This window comes from Vulpes vulpes, chromosome 5 (genome assembly GCF_048418805.1).
Source record: "Vulpes vulpes isolate BD-2025 chromosome 5, VulVul3, whole genome shotgun sequence".
Taxonomy (NCBI): domain Eukaryota; kingdom Metazoa; phylum Chordata; class Mammalia; order Carnivora; family Canidae; genus Vulpes; species Vulpes vulpes.
In genome coordinates this window covers 113,366,265-113,389,385 of record NC_132784.1, presented here as the reverse complement: position 1 = coordinate 113,389,385, position 23,121 = coordinate 113,366,265, and the positions used below count along the sequence as shown (strand labels likewise).

Sequence of the window (23,121 nt, the reverse complement as noted above, 5' to 3'; positions counted from 1 at the left end):
CTTCCCCAGGTGCTTCCCCTGCCCCCCGGAAATGACCCGGGTCACCAGCTGTCCCTCAACGACTCCACTTTCCCCTCAGGATGATCACAGATTAACCCTGGAAGAGCTGAGCACCAAGTACTCCGTGGACCTGATGATGGTGAGCGAAGGAGGTCCCTCAGAGGGTGGAGGGTCTCCATCCCACCGGTCCCACTCGGGGCCCCGACTTCCCGGGCGATGCTGTTACCCGCCCTGCACCCAGGGACGTCGCCCAGCAACGCCCCCAAGAGCTCAGGGTGACGTGAGAGAAAGGAGATGGGGCAGGGCAGCTCTCCAGCCGGGGTCCCCGGGACCCCCTCTCGGCTCCCACGAAGTATCAAGACCCTAAGGAGCTTTGGTTTATGTGAGGTACATCTACCCATGATGATCATATTCAACAAGACCACTGAGAAAATTAAAAAGCACTCCCTGATTCATTTCGAAACGAGGGTAGATCCACCATATATGAGTAAAAATAATATTTTCATGACAAATAACTGTTTTCCCAAATAAAAATCTAGCGGCGTTTTTACATTTTTGCAAACCTCTTTAATGTCTAGCTTTTTAATAGAAGACAGCTGGATTCCCATATATTTTCAGTATTAAATCCGTCGCAATGCTACGCGTCACGTAGCCTCTGGAAACTTCCACCACATGCCCGAGAGCAAGGGTGGGAAAAGACGAACCATGATTTAGCCCCCTTGTGAGAATCGTCTGACCTCGCGGACTCGCCGAGAGGGTCTCAGGGCCCCGTGGGTGCCCAGACCACACTTTGAGAACCACCGCTTTAACAGTGAACTAATACTTTGCTATCACCACTAGTGCTGCTGCTACTGTGGCCACTGACACGAGGACCCCAAATAAAAACTTAGAGTACAAGCTCTTAGTTCTAGAATCTCTTCACTGAAGGGCTCCATCTGGTAACCAGGGAGGCGCGTAGGAGCCTTGAATGTTTTCATTCAAACTGTGTGTCTTTCAGGGGGAACTGGGGAGGGGCCGGTGGGGACTAAGGAGAGCTTGTTCTAGAGCCCTCTGGGGGGATCCCTGGGGGCTCAGTGGCTGAGCATCTGCCTTCAGCTCAGGGTGTGACCCCAGGGTCCCGGGATCGAGTCCCGCGTCGGGCTTCCTGCATGGAGCCTGCTTCTCCCTCTGCCTGGGTCTCTGCCTCTCTGTGTGTCTCTCATGAAATAAATAAATAAAATCTTAAGAAATAAAAAAGAAAAGAAAAGAAAGGACCTTCTGGTGGGTTCTACTCTTTCAGGTAGAGGGAAGGGCACACAGACACAGGCCCCAGCTACGGGGAGGATCTCTGCATTCATGGGTTTGGTTGGCATTTTCCCCCGAGTCTGAGTGAAAGACCCCAAGTGTGAACGTCCGTACGTCATTGGCGTGCCCCCTCGTGGCGTTGGGCTTGCACGTTAGCTCATCGGCGTGAGGGCTGGCACCCCGGGAGGGCAGGGACCAGCTCGTCCCCATGTCCTGCTGCTGCACCCGCCCGAGACAGGTGTTCGGTTGTGAGTCAGCCCATCAGCTGATGTCCCGGCCCGCGCAAGCGTGTGCTAAACGAGGGGAACCCCCCTGTCCTGCCAGTTTAAGGCCCCGCTTCTCGAGGAAGAACGCGCAGGTGACCTTCAGGGGGTCGGTTGGTCTCCAGCGCCTGGGGCTGCAGCACCCCTGAGCTTCGCTCGTGCTGCTCCTCCGCTCGGGGCTCTCTATCCTTCCCTGGTTCCTCTCCACGCAGGGCCTTAGCCCCGAAAGGGCGCAGGAAATCTTGAAAAAAAATGGGCCCAACGCCCTCACCCCGCCCCCCACAACCCCAAAGTGGGTCAAGTTCTGTCGCCAGCTGTTTGGGGGCTTCTCCATCCTGCTGTGGATTGGGGCCGTCCTCTGCTTCCTGGCCTACGGCATCCAGGTGCACTACAAGGAGGACTCGACCAAGGACAACGTGAGTGTGCTGGGCTGCGGCCTGCGCCCGCCACGCATTCCCCCGAGGTCCCTGCCCGAATCCCTGGCGCCCCCGGCCGCTGAGGGACCCCTCAGCCCCTTGCTTCCCCGGCCTGCGGTCTAGCGGCCACGGCTCAGCTCCCCGAGCAGGATGCTTTCCCCCAGACACGTGCTCTGCTTCATGATCGACCCACACCCAGCAGAGCACTCGCAGCTCTTCCTCTTCCCCAGACGGTTCATCCCCGCATCCTCTCCGGTCCCCCTCCCTGGCCAGGCCCCCTCCCCTCCGCATCCCCCAGCCTACAAACCATCTTCCCGGGTGTTTGCTGGACCTTGCTGGCCCTCACGGAAGCTCAGGGCTCCGGAGTGAGGCCCCCGCCTCGGACTCTTCCTTAACCCCGGCTGTTACCCTTGCAAGCTCATTTTCTGAGGATGAAGAAGATGACGAAGACCTCCTGACGAGCCCTCTGTTTCCCCGCCCCCAGCTGTACCTGGGCATGGTCCTGGCTATTGTGGTCATGATCACCGGCTGCTTCTCCTACTACCAGGAGGCCAAGAGCTCCAAGATCATGGAGTCTTTCAGGAACATGGTGCCTCAGGTAGGACTGGGGTGGGAGGATGGAGTGAGGGAGGTGTAGAATGTGGCCAAACACAGGAATTTTAAAGTCCCTGGAAAATTATACCCAACAGTACGTGAGCTGAGTGAGGCTGGTGATGAGGATGAGGGTCACTCAGATTTTACTCTCAGGCCTTAAAAGTACCTGAGAAAGACTCAGCATCACCATGAGTAGCGTGGTCTGCAACGCATGATCTCAATGTGGCGAGCATAATCTGGAGTCCCAAATGAGAACATTCTATTGAAAGGTGGGAGGTACAAAGGAGGTTGGAGAAGCTGGATTCTTCAAATGTCAGTGACCTTGAAGACAAAGCACAGGGGCGCCTGGGTGGCTCGGTCGGTTGAGCATCTAACTCTTGATTTCGGCTCTCAGGTCGTGATCTCAGGGTTGTGAGATTGAGCCCTGCCTTGGGCTCCACGCTGGGGGGGGGGGAGTCTGTTTGCCATTCTCCCTCCCTCCCTCTGCACATCTGCCCTCACCTTGTGCATGCTCTTTCTCTCTAAAAAAAAAAAAAAGACAAACTGCAGCTATGAGAATTGAGAATGTTCCAGACCACAGGAGGCTAAAGGGACACAACAACTAGTATCTAGACACCTGGCTGAGAGCAAATCCTGTGCTGAAGGAGAAAATAGTGTGGCAAAGGACATACTGGGCCCTGACAAAACTGGAAGACAGACGGTCGATGACGGTCTGGTGTCAAAGGAAATCTAGTGAAATCCACAACCACGTTGCGGGTGTTTAACACACTGATTCAGGTGCCCGGGTGGCTCAGTGGGTGAGCACCTGACTTCAGCTCAGGGTGTGACCTCGGGGTCCTGGGATCGAGTCCCACATCGGGCTCCCCGCAGGGAGCCTGCTTCTCCCTCTGTCTGGGTCTCTGCCTCTGTGTGTCTCTCATGAATAAATAAATATTAATCTTAAAAAAAAACCCATACTGATTCTTGGGATGTCCACACTAAAGTACGCAGGAGAGAAGATAGCGATGTAGGAAACTTACCCTACGATGGTGCCAGCACAGACGTGTTTGCACCCTGTACAGTGACCAAATGACAGAGCTCATGGGGTAAGATGTCAACAGGTGAATCTGGATAAAGGTTATACAGGTATTCGCGGCACAATTTTTATGCTTGCCACTTTTCTGAGAGTTTAGATGGTTTTCTAATAAGAAGTGATGTTTAAGCATCTGGAAGTAAGATGACAGCAGAAAGAGGTTTCTAGGCACAGAGCTGGAAACTGGGAGAGGAACGGGCGCCAGAATTTCCCCACAGCATTGTCATGTTCTGGTGTCACAGCCCAGGATCTTTTCCTGGGTTCAGTCAGGGGACGATGCTTTGGTAAAATGAAGTCGGAGTTTGGAGACCTTTAATTAGCTTTTGCTGCCTAACAAGCCACCCCAAACGTCGTGGCTCGGAACAAGAATCAGCGTTTGCCCCACGTCTGTGGCAGGGCTGTTCTGATCTGGGCTGAGCTGAGGGATGCTGCACGGGCACAGATGACCTCACCCCCGTGTCTGGGGATGACCGAGCTGGCTGTGACAGCCAGGGCCTTTCTCCTTCTGACCTCTCTTCCTCCGGGAGGCTGGCTCAGGCTTGCTCGATCCGGAGGCAGGGGGGTTCCCGGGGACAGCAGGGCAAGCCCCCACCTGCAAGTACTTTTTAAGCTTTTTTTTAAGCTCTACATCATGCTTCTAATGTCTGATGAGCTGGAGCACGGCGTACAGCCAAGCCTCAGTTTGGGGATGCGGAGGCAGACTCCATCTCTTAGGAGAGGGCCGTTGGAGTCGCACTGCAAGGGACAGGATGGTCAGCATTTACAGTCTGCCACAGAGCCCCTCCAGGGTGGTGTGCCGAGGGACGGCATCGAGAAGGGAGTCAGAAGGAAGGCGATGAGGCACAGGAGCTTACAGGCCAGGAGCGGGTATGGGGGCGCAGAAAACTTCAGCAATGACCCCGCACCATCTTCCCACAGCAAGCTCTGGTGATTCGAGCTGGAGAGAAGATGCAGATCAATGTAGAGGACGTGGTGGTAGGAGACCTCGTGGAGGTGAAGGGGGGAGACCGAATCCCGGCGGACCTCCGGCTCATCTCCACGCAGGGATGTAAGGTGAGGGAGTGAGGGGAGCCCCGGGAGGGGGCCAAGCACGGTCTTAGGTGGCCTCAGGTAGTGAGCCGGACTCGGTTAAGGAAAGCATGCTCTTATTATTCAGAACCTCCAGAAGTGACAAGTGCAAATTCGAGGTTGGAGACAACAGGTGCTTGTGTGTAAATTTGTTTCTCCCCGCGTGCCAATAATGATGATGGTGGTGGCAGACGAAGACGTGTCACTGTCATAAAGGGATCTTTCCTCCCATGCTCACTTGACGACCCATCCTCCTTCCCATCCCAGGTGGACAACTCATCCTTGACTGGAGAGTCAGAGCCCCAGACCCGCTCCCCTGACTTCACCCATGAAAACCCTCTGGAGACCCGCAACATCTGCTTCTTCTCCACCAACTGTGTGGAAGGTGAGCATCACACCATAAATAGCCTCGTTGCAAAAGCAGAGATTAAAATAAAGATTTCAAGAACGACGTATCTTCTCAAGGTAGTTGGGTAGGTAACAGCTGGTGACCAGCCCAGGTCCTCCAGCACTCACGAGCTGTACGACATTTGGTGAAAGGTCAAAGCCACCATTTCCACATTTGCACCATGATGATACCAAGGGTCGCTATCCCGTAGATTTTTATGTGGATTCAATGAGACAATGTGTATACAACACCCAGCACAAAGCCTCACATGTTGGAAGTGCCCTGTGATCGTCACCGCGTATCATTCCAGCCGGTGAATGGACTGTGCTCTCCAGAAGTTGAAAACAGCCCAGAAGGGCAGAAAATTATTCAGCCCCACTAGGTCAACCTTCTCCTGAATGAACCCCAGCTTCTCACTATTCCAGGGAGGTATTGGCATTGGAAAGTTGAGTTTCCCAGGGTGCCACTCACACTTTGGCTTTGCTCCTGGAACCTAAGACACCCTTGAACAGGGAGGCAATTCTGAAAGGTGGTTGCAACGGACTCAGTCTCATGTCAACCTTCCCCCTGAAGGAGGTCAGCAAGACTCTCTGGAACATACGTGAAAGCCATTATTCATGCTTAAGAATAAATGTTCAGGTATCTAAGAAACAGCTATTTTTTTAATTGAATGCCCCGTATGGGCCAAGTGCTTACAGATGTCTCTGGCCCTCACAACACAACACAGCAGGCATTATCTCTACTTCACATGTGAAGAGCTCAAAGGAATTAAATGCGGTACCCAAGGGCACAAGTAAATAGCAAAGAGGAGACTCAAGGAACCCTTGAGTGCGGGTCTGTCTCCCAAAGCTCGTGCTCTTTCCACAGACCCTTCCCTGGAATAAAGCTTGCCAACGACCTCTCCGGTCATTAAATTGTTTGACAAATATTTTAAAAGACGAGAATAACAATAAAGCTGAAGAAGAATCCATCCAGAAAATAAAATATATATATTTGAAACTTAAAAAACATTTTTTTTTATTGGGCAGAGAGATGCAGTTAGCAAGCTTCCCTTGAAAGCACTAGATTCTTTTTTTTTTTTTTTTTAAGATTTTATTTATTCATGAGAGACATGGAGAGAGAGAGGCAGAGACACAGGCAGAGGGAGAAGCAGGCTCCATGCAGGGAGCCCCACGTGGGACTCGATCCGGGGTCTCCAGGATCACACCCTGGGCTGAAGGCGGCGCTAAACCACTGGGCCACTGGGGCTGCCCCAAGCACTAGATTCCTATTATTAACTTTTAGGGAAAAGTTTTGCTCACATTTGTCCTTCTCAAGTAGGTTTTTTATCAACAACATATATGCTTCAGAGAAGGGGGAGAGTGGGCAGTAGCATCCCATCCGAGAAACAAGGGTCTGGCCGGGATAGAGGCGGCCTTAATAGGAGACCAGAGGGACTCAACATGTGGTCCAGAGGGTGGAGCGAGGTTGAAGGAGCTCTTGACTCTTAAAGCGAGGAATGTCCATGCGCTTTGCAAACGAGGAGCATACCTTAACCTTTATTCCTGACCCTCAGCTCCCTACTTTCCGTGGCCCTGACGGGGCAGTGGGTACAGACATCTGTCTTTGGGTTCTCGTGCATCTCCATGGGGCCTGAGCTGTCTCCCTGGAGATGTGCAGGACAACGGAGGTGTCTGTCTGGCCAGGGGTATGAGAGCCTTGCCCTTGGGCTTAACTTCCCCAGGTTGACATCAACCCATCCTACGTCTAGATACTAGATCCTGCCTCTCTGTGCATGGGGTAACCCATGAAGGAGTAAAAATGAAGAACTAGACCAAACCTTGACACAAAGTAGTTACAGGTTCCATGCCTGCCCCAAACACCAAACGCTCTCAGCACCTCTCAGCAAGTGTAGCGTTCTCAACAAGACCCGGCAAAGGCCTCGGCCCTTCCGGTGGCAGCCAGCGTGGAGCGCGTGTGCAAAGGGCCTCGTGCCTGAGCCACTCTTCCCTGGAACACCAGCCTCCTGTGGCCATCCAGGTGGGACCCTGCTCCCAGGCACACTCAGCTGGAGGCCACCCCAGAGATGAGCGGCCTCCTGCACCACAGTGTCTGTGGGAGATGTCGGGGTAGAGCCACCCCCACTGAGCCCCACGTGTGACTCTGAATCATCCCTCTTTAAGACCCTGAACTACTATAAACGAAGAGAAGAAAGACACCGACAGTCGTGCACCTTCTGTGTGCCCAATCCAGTTCTGGGCTCCGTGACGGGTGTGCACCCCTCGCACCTCCTAGATGCTTTCATCCCCCTTTTAAAGCTGAGGAAGCCCGAGAGTCGGTGTAAGGAGCTCGCCCTGGGCACATGCTGCCCCGGTGGAAAGTTAAACTTGCAGCTGGAGTCCCCAGATTCTAAACTAAGTGCTACTTCTAGAACAGGTTGCTTTGCAGGGTGATTCTGACCGTGACTTGGAAGGGTAGCAACTCCCTCCATCACGGTGAAGCGGAAAACCTGTTTTGAGCCAAGAACCTAGTCTGGGCCCTCGGCCATCACCTCAAGCCCCGTGAGTGAGTGAGCGGCCTCGGAGGCACAGAGGCCACCCCCCCACCCCAGGCCGCGCAGGCCCGAGCCCATGTTATGGCCTCTGCTCCCCGGCAGGGGTCAGGCTGGCTCCAGCGCCGAGCGGGGAGGGGCTCGGCCTCGCCACCACCCATCCACGGGGTAACTCTCAGTGGTAGGGGTGACGGGGCACTCTGCTACTCGCAGGGGAGGCGCAGCTGCACCCCAGCTCTACCCGCCCCTCCCGCCCCAGGTGTGGCAACTGCCAGCCCTCCAGATGTTGCCCTGTGTCTCCTGGGGACGGACTGCCACCAGCTGAGGACCACTGGTTTGGGGGATGAGCAGATGCTGGAAGGGAGGACTCTAGAAGGGGACCCCTATTCCTGGGGCTCTAGAAACTCCGGCTGCTGAGGGCGGAGAAGGACACATACAGGCCATCGAGCTTCTCGACAGGCAAGGCGACGAGTCCACGACATTGGACAACTATGAACTCTCCGCAGAGGTGTTTCGGGCGAGAACTTTACTTGTATAAAGTAAACACGCGAGGGCAGCCCGGGTGGCTCGGAGGTTCAGCACCTGCCTTGGGCCCAGGGCGTGATGCTGGAGACCCGGGATCGAGTCCCGCGTCGGGCTCCCTGCATGGAGCCTGCTTCTCCCTCTGCCTGTGTCTCTGCCTCTCTCTCTCTCATGAATAAATAAATAAAATCTTAAAAAAAAAAAAAAAAACCTGAACACGCGGAGCATAGAATACAAGAGCCTCCCGGAGGGCCTCGAGTGTCCACCTTGCTGTTGAGCACAGAGGGTTCTCCTCGTGGGCGCCCAGGCCGGCAGCGCCCCCGCCTCAGACCTCCCCGTTGCTCTGCAGGAACAGCCCGGGGCATCGTGATCGCCACGGGAGACTCCACGGTGATGGGCCGCATTGCCACCCTGACGTCCGGCCTGGTGGTCGGCAAGACCCCCATCGCGGCTGAGATCGAGCACTTCATCCAGCTGATCACGGGGGTGGCCGTCTTCCTGGGGGTCTCCTTCTTCGTGCTCTCGCTCATCCTGGGCTACGGCTGGCTGGAGGCTGTCATCTTCCTCATCGGCATCATCGTGGCCAACGTGCCCGAGGGGCTGCTGGCCACCGTCACTGTGAGTGGCCAAGGGGGAGGGCGGCCTCTGGGCAGACACCCGCCCCAGGGGGTGAGACCGTTAGTCTCTCTCTGGCTGTTGAACCCAGTGCAGAGGACTCCTGACATGTGTGCCTCAGCTCCCAAAACCTCCCGGCTTCCTCCCCCCATGTTTTCTGGTGCCTTCTCTTTCTTCCCCGTGGGTAGTGATGCAGGAAGCGTTAGATTCTTCATGGCCGGCAGTGAGTTCCGGTCCTGGCTGCACCGGCCGGGGAACTTGGCCAAATCACTGAACATCTCCAGATTAACTCAGAATTATAGCATCTTGTTGGGAAGGACTTCAAAGCCCATAGAAATTCAACCTTTTGACCAATGCTGAATATCTCGTGCACAATCCATAGGAGGAGATGATTATTTCTAGTCCTGGGAAGTCCGCCCCTTTGGTCTCCGCTCATGTCACCGCTGGGTTGCTCTAGCTAGATCTCATTGTGTTGAGCAGAAATATGATTTCCTGTTTGGTCCTAGTTTTCCCATCTGAAGAAACACAAAACAAGTCATTTCTCTCTCTCCTACAAACTATGCTTTTGTGTGACCCTCACACTCTCTGGTGGGAGGTGAAATCATCTTTTTCCCCCAGTTTTTTATATAACATGGTCATCCCTGGCTTATTGGTCACCTATGTTGGGATATGCTCTAGTTTATCAATATTCTTCTTAAAATAGAAACAAGAATAATACTCAGGGTGTGGTTGGTTAGCACAGAAACCTCAGGACTGGTGTTAATATGTAAATAAATCATAACCCCGTGATCAGGCTTCTGTATTCATATAACCCTCGCCTGGGCAGCCCGGGGGGCTCAGTTTAGTGCTGCCTGCAGCCCAGGGCCTGATCCTGAAGTCCCAGGATCGAGTCCCACATCAGGCTCCCTGCATGGAGCCTGCTTCTCCCTCTGCCTGTGTCTCTGCCTCTCTCTCTCTGTGTGTCTCTAATGAATAAATAAATAAAATCTTGAAAAAAAATATATAACCCTCACCTAAGAACGTACTAGTTTTTAAAACAACCCTGCCACCCAGCTGACTTTCATTGAACTCCTGGTCCACATAATGAACGTCAACAAAAATTTCCCGGTTTAAACAACTTCTCAAGTCCTTTCCAATGTTGCAATATTCTTTCTCAATTTCAAGATTCTCCCCCTTTTTCTTCTTCTTCTTTTTTTTTTTTTTTCTTTCTAACCATTGGTACAAGTCCCTTTACGCCACAGTGGAAGGTTAGCTACTGACCTGGTCCCCGGGAAGGCTGGACTTGAGAAGGGTGGCTTGAACTTGACTGGAACAGGGCTGCTGAACAGAAGAGACGAAAAGGGTCCTGGGGGAGCAGAACATTCTGGGGAAGAAGGTCATCCTCTATGGTCCCTGGTAAAGGAAGACATTCTTTTTCCGAAGCTCGGCGGTAAAGCACAAACATGATCCCTTCCCAACTTCCTTTGCCATGGCCGCAGATGGAATTGCTAAAGACGAGGTGGGAGCAAAAGAGAAATACCCAGAAAATGTCAATAGCAGGAGAAACCATCGGATTTCCAGAACGCCAAGTGGTGGGAGCACTGCCCTGGCCGTCTCCGGTAATTCTCGACGTCTTCATGGCCTTAGGTGTGTCTGACCCTGACGGCCAAGCGCATGTCGCGCAAGAACTGTCTGGTGAAGAACCTGGAGGCGGTGGAGACACTGGGATCCACGTCCACCATCTGCTCCGACAAGACGGGCACCCTCACCCAGAACCGCATGACTGTCGCCCACATGTGGTTCGACAAGACCATATACGAGGCCGACACCAGCGAAGAGCACACGGGTGAGCAGCGGCCCGGACGGGCCCCGCGGTGGGGATGGCTGGTGCGGGGCTGAGGGACTGACGGGACGGCTGGGCCCTGGCTGCAGGGAGCGGGGGGACAGGGCAGGGTGCAGGTACGTCCCTGCTCTAAACCCACCACCACCACCCGCCCTCACTCACAAGTCTCTTCTTCCTCCCCAGGGAAGACGTTTGCCAAGGGCTCCACTACCTGGTTCATCCTGGCCCGAATCGCTGCCCTCTGCAACCGAGCTGACTTTAAGCCTAACCAGGAGACCCTTCCCATTGCCAAGGTATCAGTCCTGGGGGGGACCCCGGGGTGTCCAGGGCAACCCCGCCCTCTTCCCAGAGATCCCTATCCTGGCGCTCAGTGATCGCCGCCAGGACCTCCCTGTTGCACCCCTGTCCTGGGCCCCACCCCTCGGGCTCACCTGGGGCTCCCCTTGCCAACCCCGTCCCGGCAGCGGGCAACAACAGGGGATGCTTCCGAGTCTGCCCTCCTCAAGTTCATCGAGCAGTCGTACAGTTCTGTCAAGGAGATGAGAGAGCAGAACCCCAAGGTGGCAGAGATTCCCTTTAATTCCACCAACAAGTACCAGGTACAGAACCCACGGGGGTGGGATGGTGGCGGGGGACGGGGAGGAGCTCAGCATTTGGGGAAACAGGAGCTTTGCCTTCACCTTTGCCTTCACCATCCCCTCAGCACAACGGAATAGAGACCGTGGGTAACCAGCACCCCACGGCGGGGTGGGGGGGGAGGAGGCTCAGCTCAAGGGAAAGTGCCCGGCAGGTAAAGGGAGGCGGGGGCGTTCGGGCCTAAGCGGAGCAGAGAGGGCGCGCGGGGGTGTCGCGTGGGTAGCAAGGGCTGCTCGGGGACAGCCGCGGGGGCTCCTGTGAGGTTGGCCATGCAGGTGAGGCTGGGTTTGCAAGGCCCTGCCCGTTGGCGCCTCGCTTCACTCCACGCTGTGATCCTAGCAGCTGCCAGCAGGTAGGTGATGGGGCGATGGCCCTCAGACGGCACGTGTGAGCTCTTTCGTCTCCCGGCTTTTGCCCGCCGCCCAGGGAGGAGTGATGGAGGGAGACGTGCAGGCTGAGGGCCATCGGTGGGGCCCTAACCCCGAATGCACCAGGCAGACGGGAAGGCCAGTGGGACCCTCCCACGTGAAGAGGGGGTCGTGGTGGAAGCAGGGGCTGGGCGGCGCCACCAGGAAGGTTGGGCTCCTACGGGACAGTCATGGTTTGCTCAGAGGAGCGGAATTCTCATGCGCTACCACAGGGGCCAGACGCTCAGGTGCGGCCGAGACAGGAGAAAGGAGCCCCCCCCAAAAAAAGTCAGTTTTGTTTTCCTGTCTTAAAAAACACATAACCGTGCTCGCTTTGGCAGCGCAGGTACTAACGGGCGAACAACACAGAGGGGCAGCAGGGCCTGCGGACGGGCTAACGCACCTGGAGTCATAGGTGAAAGTTGCTAAGACAGTAGGTCCCCCCCGCCCAGATTTTCCTCATGACGGAAAGGAAATCATAGCTTAAAAAAATAGCAATAACATAACAAAAGCTACATACGGGGTTTTGAGTATTTAAAACCCACTTGCCTGTGTCCTCACACTGCACACGGAGCCAGTAAGGGTTAAAGGCATAGATCCAGAGTCCTCCTGTCTCCGCCGGCTCCCAGCCGGTGTAATAAGATAGGTCTCCCGAGCCCGAACTGCAAACGTACGTCTACTTTTCTCCCGACGTTCGGTGGCCTCACAGCCCAGACAAGAATTCTGTGCATGGCGGGGCCGGATCAAAGCCGGTGCCTGCAAAGAGGTAGATATTTCTTCCCCCACGTGATTTGAAATAAAAGCAAAACGTAATCTCTGCCGTTTGTTGGGGTGTCCAACAAAATAGCCACTTTCCCCCCCCCCCCAAAAATAGCCACTTTCCCCCAAAGGACTAGGTTAATTAGTGGATCTTCTGAGCTACCAGGCAGCATGTGCGGAGGGCACGGTCTTCCTCTGCGGCACCCGCCCCGCGCGCGCTCGGCCTCACGGGGGGCTCCAGGGGCAGCGGGAGCCCTGGGCTCTGCGAGGCCGCCCCCCACCCACCCCCCGACACCTCTTCCTTGCTCTCAGGTTGAAATGAAAGGAGGGTCCTCTGTTCTGATATTTCCAGCTTTCTCCCACCTTTTATCCGTAATTTCTAACAAGATGTGAGTTTTTCGAGACCAAGTTACCCCGCATGTGTAGGCCCTGCTGTCCCCCCCCAATCATCTGCTGTAAGCACTCGGGAGATCAAGCTTTTTAAAAAACCTCGTAGAGCTTTCTGTTGAAACAAGTCGCAGTTCTCCCTCTTACCAGCTCAAGCGTGTTTTGAATGTAGCTGAAAGTCACAGGAAACACTTGAAAGTCTCCAGTGGGACGGTCTTAAGAGCATTTTACGCACAGGCTCCCCCCGCCACACCTTGCTGGTCCCCTGGGCGGTGTGGTCGCCTCTGCACCTGCTCCCCTCGAGGCGCAGGTTCTGGGCCAGAACAGGCTACATACGGGAGAGGGGCCTCCTGGTGCGGAAGGGGAGCTGCAGCGTAGTCCCTGCTCACAGAGCACAGCACCCTCTCCCCTCCGGGTCTGTGGTCCCCTCACGTTCACTCGTGAATGTGGCCTTCCTGCCCACCCCGACCCCGACCCCGACCCCGACCCCACGCAGCCACTAGCCCCTGGGACTTCCACGCTGTCGGGAGAGTTGCAAACGGACAACCACGACTAACCTATTCCTGGACTCTGCTTCGTGGTTGTCCAGGCACTTTTTTAACAATGATCTGACCCTCAAACAGCAGGACGCGAACTGCGTGGATCCACTTGAAACGCCGACGTTTCTCTGTAAACGCAGCTCGGTCCTGTCTGTGGATTTTCTCTCCCCTGTGATTCTCTTCACGTTTTCCTTTCCCTGGCTCACTTTCCTGCAAGCATACAGCCTGGGAGACAAAGGACACACAGCATAGGTGTTAACTGACTGTTCGTGTTACTGGTAAGGGTCACGGCAGGTTGAATTTGTAGTTAGGTTTGGGGCGGATTTTTGACTGTGTCATGTCTCACAAAAACCCAGTGAAGTCAGCACCACAGGCTCTTTTGCACCGTATCAGAGGAGCTGAGGTTTTGAGAGGTTACGCGGGTTGGCCTGAGGTCATGGAGCATTCCCCCTGGCCCTGGGACGCAGGCCTGTGGACTCCCGTCCCCTTCCCTATCCACTCGGCTGCCTCTGCCCGGCTCACGCTTCTGCTTTCCAGGCAGAGAGGAAGCAGAGAAAGCCAAGCCCTGCTTGTGCCTCAGGGGAAAGCAGAGATGTGGGTGCAAATAATGCATGGGGGGGGGGTGGCTAGGATCCCTGGACTGGAGGAGTGGAGGGCTCGAGCCTGAGTCAGATCTGACTGGAGGGAGGGGGCTGTGTTGGGGTCATGGGACAAAGCAAGTGCGGGGGGGGGGGGGGGGGACAGGTTGTTTATTGTTTTACCCTCAAAAACCTTTCTCCTGGGACGCCCGGGTGGCTCAGCGGTTGGGCGTCTGCCTTTGGCTCAGGGCATGACCTCAGGGACCCAGGGTCGAGTCCCGCGTCAGGCTCCCTGCGTGGAACCTGCTTCTCCCTCTACCTGGGTCTCTGCCTCTCTCTCTCTGTGTGTGTCTTTCATGAATAAATAAATAAAATCATTAAAAAAAAAACCTTTCCCCTGCTTTCCTACCCCAACCCTCGCTTGCTCCCTCCTCCTGCTGCTGCTGCGAGGACTCCTCCTCTCTCCTCCCCAGATGTCCATCCACCTGCAGGAGGACGGCTCCCAGGCCCACGTCCTAATGATGAAGGGCGCCCCTGAGAGGATCTTAGAGTTTTGCTCCACGTACCTCCTGAAGGGAAAGGAGTACCCCATGGACGACGAGATGAAGAAGAACTTCCAGAATGCCTACCTGGAGCTGGGAGGTCTCGGGGAGCGCGTGCTAGGTGAGGGGCTGCGGACGTAACCTGGAAAGAACGACATCCAAATGGTCATTTGCAGGCTGAGATGTTGGAGATGTTGGGGTGAGCAGGGCTGGGACGCAGGCCCCTGAGTGACGACTGGTCCCTCTGTCTCTCCCCAGGGTTCTGCTTCTTGAACCTGCCTAGCACTTTCTCCAAGGGATTCCGGTTTAATACGGATGAAATCAATTTTCCCATGGAGAACCTTTGTTTTGTGGGGCTCATATCGATGATTGACCCTCCCCGGGCTGCCGTGCCTGACGCTGTGGGCAAGTGTCGTAGTGCGGGGATCAAGGTAAACCCCCGACCGTCCCAGGAGCCCCTGGCCTCTCGCACCTTGGAGCAGCGGCAGACAGCCTTGTGTAGAGTAGCTTCCCGGTAACCTTGGTTGAATTGAATTGATTTGTTTCCTTGAGCTGATGATTTTTAGTCTTCAGGGAGAACCTAATAGGAAATCCTAAGTTTCTTCTGTAGTTAGAGCCTCGTCGTGTAGGGAGCTTTAAAAATCTGATGACTGGGAGGCACCCGGCTGGCTCAGTCGGTGGAGCACAGGAGACCCTTGACCTCAGGGCTGTGAGTTCACGCCCCACCCTGGGTGCACAGATTACTTAAACAAACAAACTTAAGGAAAATCTGATGCCTAGGCCACACCCCCAAGTCCATTAACTTGGAAGCTCCAGGGTGGGGGTGCAGGCATCTACACTCTTAAAACCTTAAGTCTCAGAGATTTCAGTAGGCAGGTAAGTTTGAGAACCAGCTCCAAGGATGTGCACAGGACTCATCTAGGGGTCTTGCTGGAATGCAAATCTTGATTCAGCAGGTGCAAGACACCCTGAGTCTGTGCATTTGTAACAAACTCCCCGGTGAAGCGTTGCCGCTGGTCTGCAGACCACGGCCGGAGTAGCAAGGTGCTAGAAGAGGTCAGGTCAATGTGCTGCCGGGAGGGTTCTGGGGCTGGTGCGGATGACGGGGTGGGGGGAGACTGCACTGCTGAGAGCCGGGCCCTCAGGGCACCTGACTCAGGGTGAAGAGCTATGCCAGCAGGTGCGTGTAAAGCAGAAACTAAGATGGGTTGGTCTGAGAGTGAAGCTCCCAGGCCCGGCGTGAGGTGGGGCTCGACTTCTTGGGGGGCTTCATGCAAGGATTCCTCTAGTTCTGACATGGTCCGAACCCCGCTTCCAGGTCAGATGCTGGGCTCACCCACATCCTCACAGATCAGGGGTCAACACCTTTCCTGCTCATACCTGATAGTCTGGATCCCAGGCTTGGGGGAGAGCAGGTTCGAGGCCGGGCTGGGGGCGGCGCTGGAGGTATTTAGGGGGAAGGGGATGGGAACAGTCAGCGCGGGCTTTCTCTTAGACCTTGACTGTCGGCAGGCTGTTCGTCTGGGGGCAGCAGGGCCGTGCCAAGTTCAATGATGGGCCACTAGAGTGACAACCCAGGCACGGACGTAGGAACTATTCCAAGTGAGCTCCCTATGTGCCACATGCTGTCCAAGCAGCAGCGTCATTGCAGCACGTCTGCGTAGGTAGCCCACGTCGGACCTCCCCGGCTCCCTCATCGTGGGCAGAGCTGGAGAAGGGCCCATTCGAGATTTCTGAGCTTCGAGGTGGCCGTTGGATAGGGAATCACTCTGTGGATGTGAAACGTGACTCGTCTGGGGAGTCGTGGGTCCCTTAGGGCCCGAAGGAGTTATGATTGCACCTGCAGGCTGGGAGGCCCGAACGAGGTGGGAGGGGTGAGTCAGCCTGGGCGTCATCTCAGCCCGAGGCAGGCGAGCCTGAGGCCTTGGGGCGGCGCTCTGGGCACCCACTTCCAGCTCTTGCTATAATCTCACACTTCCTCGGGGCCCTAAGCTCACAGGACTTTGGCAGACGTGGTAAGAAATTCTGAGTCGGCCCCTTTTCGCTGTACGGAAGCGTAAGACACATGCAGGGCGCTGTCCTTCGGGGAAGACAAAGGTCGTGGACAGTCGGTGGGTTGTCACATGGGGTAGAGCCCTCCAGGGCCACTTCCAGAACGGCAATGATGCAGAGCTGCTAAAAGGGGTCGGAGGGACCCAGGGTCACAGGGCAGCAAAGTTCTTACAAGGAGACGACGGCAGGGCTGGTACTTCCCAGGGAGAGCCATGTGCTTGGCCCTTGAGGGAAAAAAAAAAAAGGGAACTAAAAATAGATAAATAGAAGCATCCAATTTTATTTGCCAATGGCAGAGGCTCTGGACGCCGTGAAGGTGTCTGGGCCTCACCGTGAACCTGGCCCCTCCAAGAACTGCAGTCAGGCACCTACAGCGGACTCAGGCTCTCGGACGGGACGGATTCAGGGACCGAAGGGACAAGGGAACAAGGGGGCGACTCGCAAAACCCCATGGGGACTTCGGAGATGCCATCAGCACCCGCAAGTTGGACAGGACATTGCTTCAGTCCCGAGACACGTCTCCGTGACAGGGAGCCGCCCCTGCAGGACTGCGCTCCTGCTGCACCTGCTGCACCTGCGCCACTGCGGAGCCCCGCAAGCCCGCGCCCTGGGAACTCGCTCTTGGGGGACCGACTTTGCCTTTCTGTCCGTCCAGCCTGGCGCGGGCATGGGGAAGGCTGCGGGACAGCACCCCCCGAGCCGCCGGGCCGGGCCGGTGCCGGGCTGGGTCAGGCCCACGGTGCACCTGCCCAATGGGTCCCAGGTGGCCACACACGAGCCCCCGGGAGCGGCCCCTGTTGCAGAGCACGGGCCCGTGGGGGACAGACCAGCCCTCCCCGTGCGGTGAAGAGAAAAGGAGCAGACTGCTAGGGCAGCACTGCGCTCGCAGCTGACCGTCGGGGAGACAGGGACGGGGAGGGCTGGGACCAGGCACCTGCAAAGGGCTGCAGCCCAGGGGAGGCCACAGTGAGCGAGAGGCAGGGGGAGGTCCAAGCACACCCGGGCCCAGTGAGTGTTTGCCAGACGTCCCTTTGCTGCCACATGTTCTACGTGTAGGTGTTTGTCTTTTGAGCTTAAAGATGCAGAATAGTTTCTGGAGCCATTCTGTGAAATTATGAATATAGTAATGAACTGCCCAGAGCCCCAATTTGTTTCTGGGGAACCTAGAACCCGAACTGTCCTGTGTTATGGTCTGGGGGTCCTGACCCAGTCCCCGGGGGTGAAGCCACCTTAGTGCACATTCTTGGGAATGAGCTGCGACTAGGCCCCGGGGAATGAATAGGGATCCATTAGGCCCTTAGGTCATGGGGACAAAGACGATTCTGCGCCCCTTCCCTCCCCTCCCGACCCAGGTGATCATGGTGACTGGGGACCACCCCATCACAGCCAAGGCCATCGCCAAAGGGGTGGGCATCATATCCGAAGGCACCGAGACCTCAGAGGACGTGGCAGCTCGGTTGCAGGTCCCTGTCAGCCAGACCAACCCCAGGTGGGGCCCCTGGAGAGCCCGGATCCACTGTTTGCCCTCCACCCTCGGCCACCCCACTCCGACCCCACTCACCACCCTGCCTGGAGGCCCCTGCAGCCGGGAGGAGGCTGGGGTTCACTCACTGCAAAGTAAAGCTTAGTAGGAGAACGACCACATGACTCTGGCCGTGGGTTCTCAGAGGAAGCGGGAGGAAGGAGGACCCCGCAGAGCAGGGGAGGGGCGGGTGGGAAGCGGGGCGTCCGTCTGTCCATCAGGGGACAGCAGGTGGCTGCGGAAAAGGAAGGGGCCGGGCTGAAAGCAGACTGTAGCTGTAGCGCAGGCTGCACAGGGGCGCCAGGGCATCACGGGCTCCTGCCGCGGCCCCTGACAAGTCTCCCTCAGGGAAGCCAAGGCCATCGTGGTGCACGGCTCGGACCTGAAGGACATGACGTCGGAGCAGCTGGACGAGATCCTCAAGAACCACACGGAGATCGTGTTCGCGCGGACGTCCCCGCAGCAGAAGCTCATCATCGTGGAGGGCTGCCAGAGGCAGGTGAGCGGGCGCCGCACGGGGCCCGGCCAGCCCAGACCTCCTCTGGCTGGGGGAGTCTCCAAAGCGCCGCCTGCCCGGCCCCTGAGAGGGGCGCCAGTCGGGGGCCCCCCGAGAGTTGTAATGTCCTGGGAGGAGCAGGAGAGGGAAGGGCCAGGCACAAGGGCTTTCAGAAGCAAGGGATGATGGGATCCGAGTGACCCCGGGGCTGGTCTCGATGCGAAACAGTGATGACCTGGCTCCTCCCAGGGGGCCGTGGTGGCCGTGACCGGGGACGGCGTGAACGACTCCCCAGCACTCAAGAAGGCCGACATCGGCATCGCCATGGGCATCTCGGGCTCCGACGTGTCCAAGCAGGCCGCCGACATGATCCTGCTGGACGACAACTTTGCGTCCATCGTCACGGGCGTGGAGGAGGGTGAGGGGCAGGGCGCCCGTCGACTCAGGTGACCCCAGGCGGGCGGGAGCTGGTGGGCATCGCTGTCACTCCCCTTGCCTGGCATCCAAGCTCCACGACCCTGCACGGGCTGGGAAGCATCCACATAAGGCAAAATTCCATAAATCAGGCTTGGCCATCCTGGGAACATCACCCCTGGGAGCCCTTCTGGACGAGGTGGGAAGAAAGCGCAGGTGCGACAAGGAGACCAGGGTGTGGTCTAGCATAGGGTGCTCTGTCCTCGCACGTGCACCCCGGGGAGTCCGCAGCAGGTTCCAGGATGTGGCCCCTCCCTGGGACTGCTCCATACACCACAGTCTTGGGGTCCCTAGGAACCCCTCGCCTGAGTGATGCTGATACGGTGAGATCAGCTGGAGCGTGACCCCAGAACTGACCGCATGAGCCTCACCACCGGCCCTCTGTCCCAGAGAAATCTGAAGACCAGGCCCCCGGGCAAGCGGGGGAGCCCTAGAGTCTGTTCCCCGGGGTTCCCTGCCTTCTGCCTGCGGCCAGCTCACTGAAACCCAGGACGACCCATATAGTAGTAATAGTCAGGCTGTGGAACTCGGCCTAGCATGATCCTGATGCCGTGCTCACTATCCGGTCTCCATTCAATACATTTTCCAGAGCACCGTGCACCAGGCTCTATTCTAGATACTGGGGAGCAAGGGCGGGGAATAAAAAGACACAAATCCCAACCCTCATGTTCCTTCATTTCTAGGGGAGCAAGACAGTCAAGTGCATAGTAGCTTACGGGGAGATGAGCGCCATGGGGCTGGGGTCAGGGACTTGCGAGGCAGGAGGAATGAGGCTCTGGGAGGTGAGAGGGGCCCAAGGTCACAAGCTATTCGTGGTAGAAAATGGAACTGGGAGCCAAGTCCAGGCTGTCTCGGCCTCAGCCTGAAGCTTCTCCGGCCTTGGTGTCGGCATTCCCAGACACCTTTCAGCCTCGGCCAGGCCCAAGCCTGTGGCATCCTCAGGGATCAGGGGCCATTACCCCCACTGCATCTGACCACGGGGGGCTCACTGGTAAAGCACGGCCCCGAGGGTCATGTAGCTCAGGAGCAAAGCGGGTCTAGGACCTCCGGACCCTGCTCTGTAGTGATCTCTGCCCAGGAGCTGCTGTGCGGGCGGGGTCCTCTCTGCGCTTCTCACAGGAGGGTGGCCGTCCTCCCCCAGGCCGCCTCATCTTTGACAACCTCAAGAAATCCATCGCGTACACCCTGACCAGCAACATCCCCGAGATCACCCCCTTCCTGCTGTTCATCATCCTCAGTATCCCCCTGCCTCTGGGCACCATAACCATCCTCTGCATCGACCTGGGCACAGACATGGTGAGGCCCTAACCGAGACGTGGCTGACGGAGCTCCTGCGAGGGGGACCAGGGCGCAGGGTGAGGGACAGTGCTCGCTCGAGGGACCCCTGTGTTTCCCTCTGAGCTTTGTCTCCCTTGTCTTGCTTTCCACCCTCCAGGTCCCGGCCATCTCCTTGGCTTACGAGTCAGCTGAGAGTGACATCATGAAAAGGGCCCCACGGAATCCCAAGATCGACAACCTGGTGAACAACCGCCTCATCGGCATGGCCTACGGACAGATCGGTGCGGCCCAGGCCGTGGGGCTGGGGCGGGGAGCAGCTGCACCTGCCCGGCCGCCGCAGGCAGCTCCACTTGCAAGTCAGGGGGATATTTTCGTGACAACAAACCGTGTGCTGCCACCACCTCCCTCCGGCACGCAGGGAGCCACCTGTGCGTCATCTGCCCTTAGGAGTCCAGCTGGGAAGGAGCAAACATATATGAACTGATAGCGTCTCTCCAAGGGCCCAGGAGTGAGCGTGCACAGGCCACGCGAGGGCAGAACAGGGCAGGAGGCTCCCGAGCCAGCGGGGCAGTCAGGGCGGCCGAGGGGAGGGAACAGGGCTGGCGCTGGTACGGGGAAGATCGCAGATGCACAGTCAGCTGAGCAGGCCCGAGGAGGGGGAGCCCATGTGCTGCCCCCAGAAGACTGAGCAGTCTGGGGGGGCCCCTGCTCCCGAGCAAGGAGCTGTAGAGAATGAGGCTGTGGATGCAGGTAGCATTTGTGCTGGACCAGCCTTGAAAGGCATTCGCCAGCCGTTGGAAGTCTTGGCTCCTGAGTTGCCACTGTAGTGTTTTGGGGAGCAGGAGGGGGATGGACGCAGAAGAGACTGAGGGCAGGGGAGACACCCCAATATCTAGAGGAGGAGAGAAACAGATTTAGGAGCCAGACCTACGTCTGGATCCCAAGGTCACCACTTCCTACCTGTGTGATGCTGAATGAGGACTGAATCCTGTTTGGGCTTCAGTGTCCCCACTTATGAAGGGTAAATAGTAGCTCGCAGTCGTGGTGACATCCACGGGGACCTGCTCAGCTCAGCGGTCGGTAGGCAAGTGCTGGCAAACGCTTGGTGGATGGAGCTGTCGCCTGGGGCGGGGGGCGGGGGGGACAGGCCAGCAAGACGCAGAGGGGGAGGCACCAGGGGAGGACAGGACCTGATGAGGGTCCGCGTGTGACGGGAAGTGGACACAGAGGAGCCCAGCGCTCGCTCAGGAGGAGGTGGGAATCAATTCCCTCTGAGGTCCTTTCAGTTTTAAGAGTATGTGACCCAAAGGTGATTCTGGGTCAGAGCCCCGAAACAAACGTCGGGGCTTGGAGACGAGTCCTGCGGAGGTGAAGGGGTCGGGTCGCTGATGCAGGCTCCTGCACACCGGGACCCGACCGCCACCCCTGCCCCAGTCTGCCTCTCGAGGTCCTTCCCTGAACCAGGTTCCTCGGCCCGTGGCTGTCATTCACAGGCATGATCCAGGCCCTGGCTGGATTCTTCACCTACTTTGTGATCCTGGCCGAGAACGGTTTCAAGCCTATTGACCTCCTGGGCATCCGCCTCAACTGGGAGGACCGCTTCTTCAATGACCTGGAGGACAGCTACGGACAGCAGTGGGTGAGCGAAGGGGTGGCGGCCCACACGGGACCGGGAGGGGTGAGGACGGGACAGGGAAGAGTGGGGGACGCAGGCAGCACACAGAGGTGATGCCTCAGGTCCAGTCCTACGGGACCTCGCTCTCCGGTCACATCGGCAAATGCTCCTCAAATGAGCACTTTTTGGACGCGGACTTCATTTCTGTCCGTTGCCGGTCCTTACCTTGCTGGGTCTCTCAGCCTCCTTGCACCGGGAGGTCTTCATCATCATGCCAACGTTCAGGGGCTGGTTTCTGTGTTTCCAGGTTCTGGAAATATCATTGCCCCTGAAAGACCCGTTGCTGGGTCTTCTCTCTGTGTTTCGCTCCGTTCCTCCCTCCAGGGGAGTCCAAATTATAGGACTTCAAGTCTGAAAAGCATGTGCTTTGTACAACCGCCCTCCCTCGCCTTTCCAAACGTGTTAGGCCCAGCGGGCACCTCTCTGTAGTACTCTTTCCTAAGACCCTAGATAAGTGAGGCTCAAACTGCAGCCCTCGAGCCAACAGGACGTGTTCAAGAGTGTTAGTAGGTAGGCGTTTATCCCCCTACCTGTGAACGTGCCTGTCCCAGTTCCCAAAACCGCGGGGGTCGTGACACCGATTATTGCTAGAGTCGTAGGACCACAGAGGATGCAAAGTCTATAGAGGACACATAGTTTGTCATCATCATTCTTTAAATGAGGAAACTGAGTCTGGAAAGACTTTACAACTTGCACCGAATCCCAGGGGGCATCCCTAGGAGGGCCTCTGCACTGGTTCTTGCCCGGCCCCTTCCTCCTGCACCGTGATGCCTCCAAACCAAGCTGATGGCAGGTTTCTCAGAAGAATGTTGGAATCCGGGTTGTTGGAAAGGGGCCCCCTATACACACCTGGCTTCCCCTCACTGAGCCCCACGAGGCCATCAGAGGTCAGTGTTCCCAGCCACCAAGGTCGCTCCACGGTCCAATGATGCCCAAAGTCGTCACACCGTCCGCGTCTCCTCCATCCTCTGCTCCAGCCTTTGTTAGTTTTATACCTTGAGGCCATCTCTCTGCTGCCAAGAGGCAGCTTACCATATACTCATTTACAATTAATTAAAGGTAATTAAAATTAATTTGAAGTCACGCCAGATTGCATCAAAGACATCTTGAGGTCTCGCAGAACGGGTTGGTAACAGCCGCCCCGAGGAGTAAACTTCGTCAGGCAGGTCGCTGCCTCTTCCAGGTGATCTCGTACGGACCCC

General features: G+C 56.8%; 1 protein-coding gene across 2 annotated transcripts in view; it reads left to right on the top strand.

Annotated features, from left to right (window-relative positions):
- LOC112910081 (sodium/potassium-transporting ATPase subunit alpha-4) overlaps nt 1–23,121 on the top strand; it is a 28,758-nt gene that overhangs the window by 492 nt on the left and 5,145 nt on the right. For both annotated transcript variants that reach the window (XM_072759704.1, XM_072759703.1), the window contains exons 2-18: nt 80–139; nt 1,760–1,963; nt 2,448–2,561; nt 4,548–4,682; nt 4,965–5,082; nt 8,487–8,755; nt 10,379–10,577; nt 10,758–10,867; nt 11,039–11,173; nt 14,354–14,543; nt 14,681–14,853; nt 17,827–17,963; nt 18,345–18,495; nt 18,742–18,910; nt 20,108–20,262; nt 20,402–20,525; nt 21,738–21,883. In XM_072759704.1, the coding sequence (XP_072615805.1) occupies nt 80–139; nt 1,760–1,963; nt 2,448–2,561; nt 4,548–4,682; nt 4,965–5,082; nt 8,487–8,755; nt 10,379–10,577; nt 10,758–10,867; nt 11,039–11,173; nt 14,354–14,543; nt 14,681–14,853; nt 17,827–17,963; nt 18,345–18,495; nt 18,742–18,910; nt 20,108–20,262; nt 20,402–20,525; nt 21,738–21,883 (2,589 nt within the window). The remainder of the gene's footprint in view (nt 1–79; nt 140–1,759; nt 1,964–2,447; nt 2,562–4,547; nt 4,683–4,964; nt 5,083–8,486; nt 8,756–10,378; nt 10,578–10,757; nt 10,868–11,038; nt 11,174–14,353; nt 14,544–14,680; nt 14,854–17,826; nt 17,964–18,344; nt 18,496–18,741; nt 18,911–20,107; nt 20,263–20,401; nt 20,526–21,737; nt 21,884–23,121) is intronic.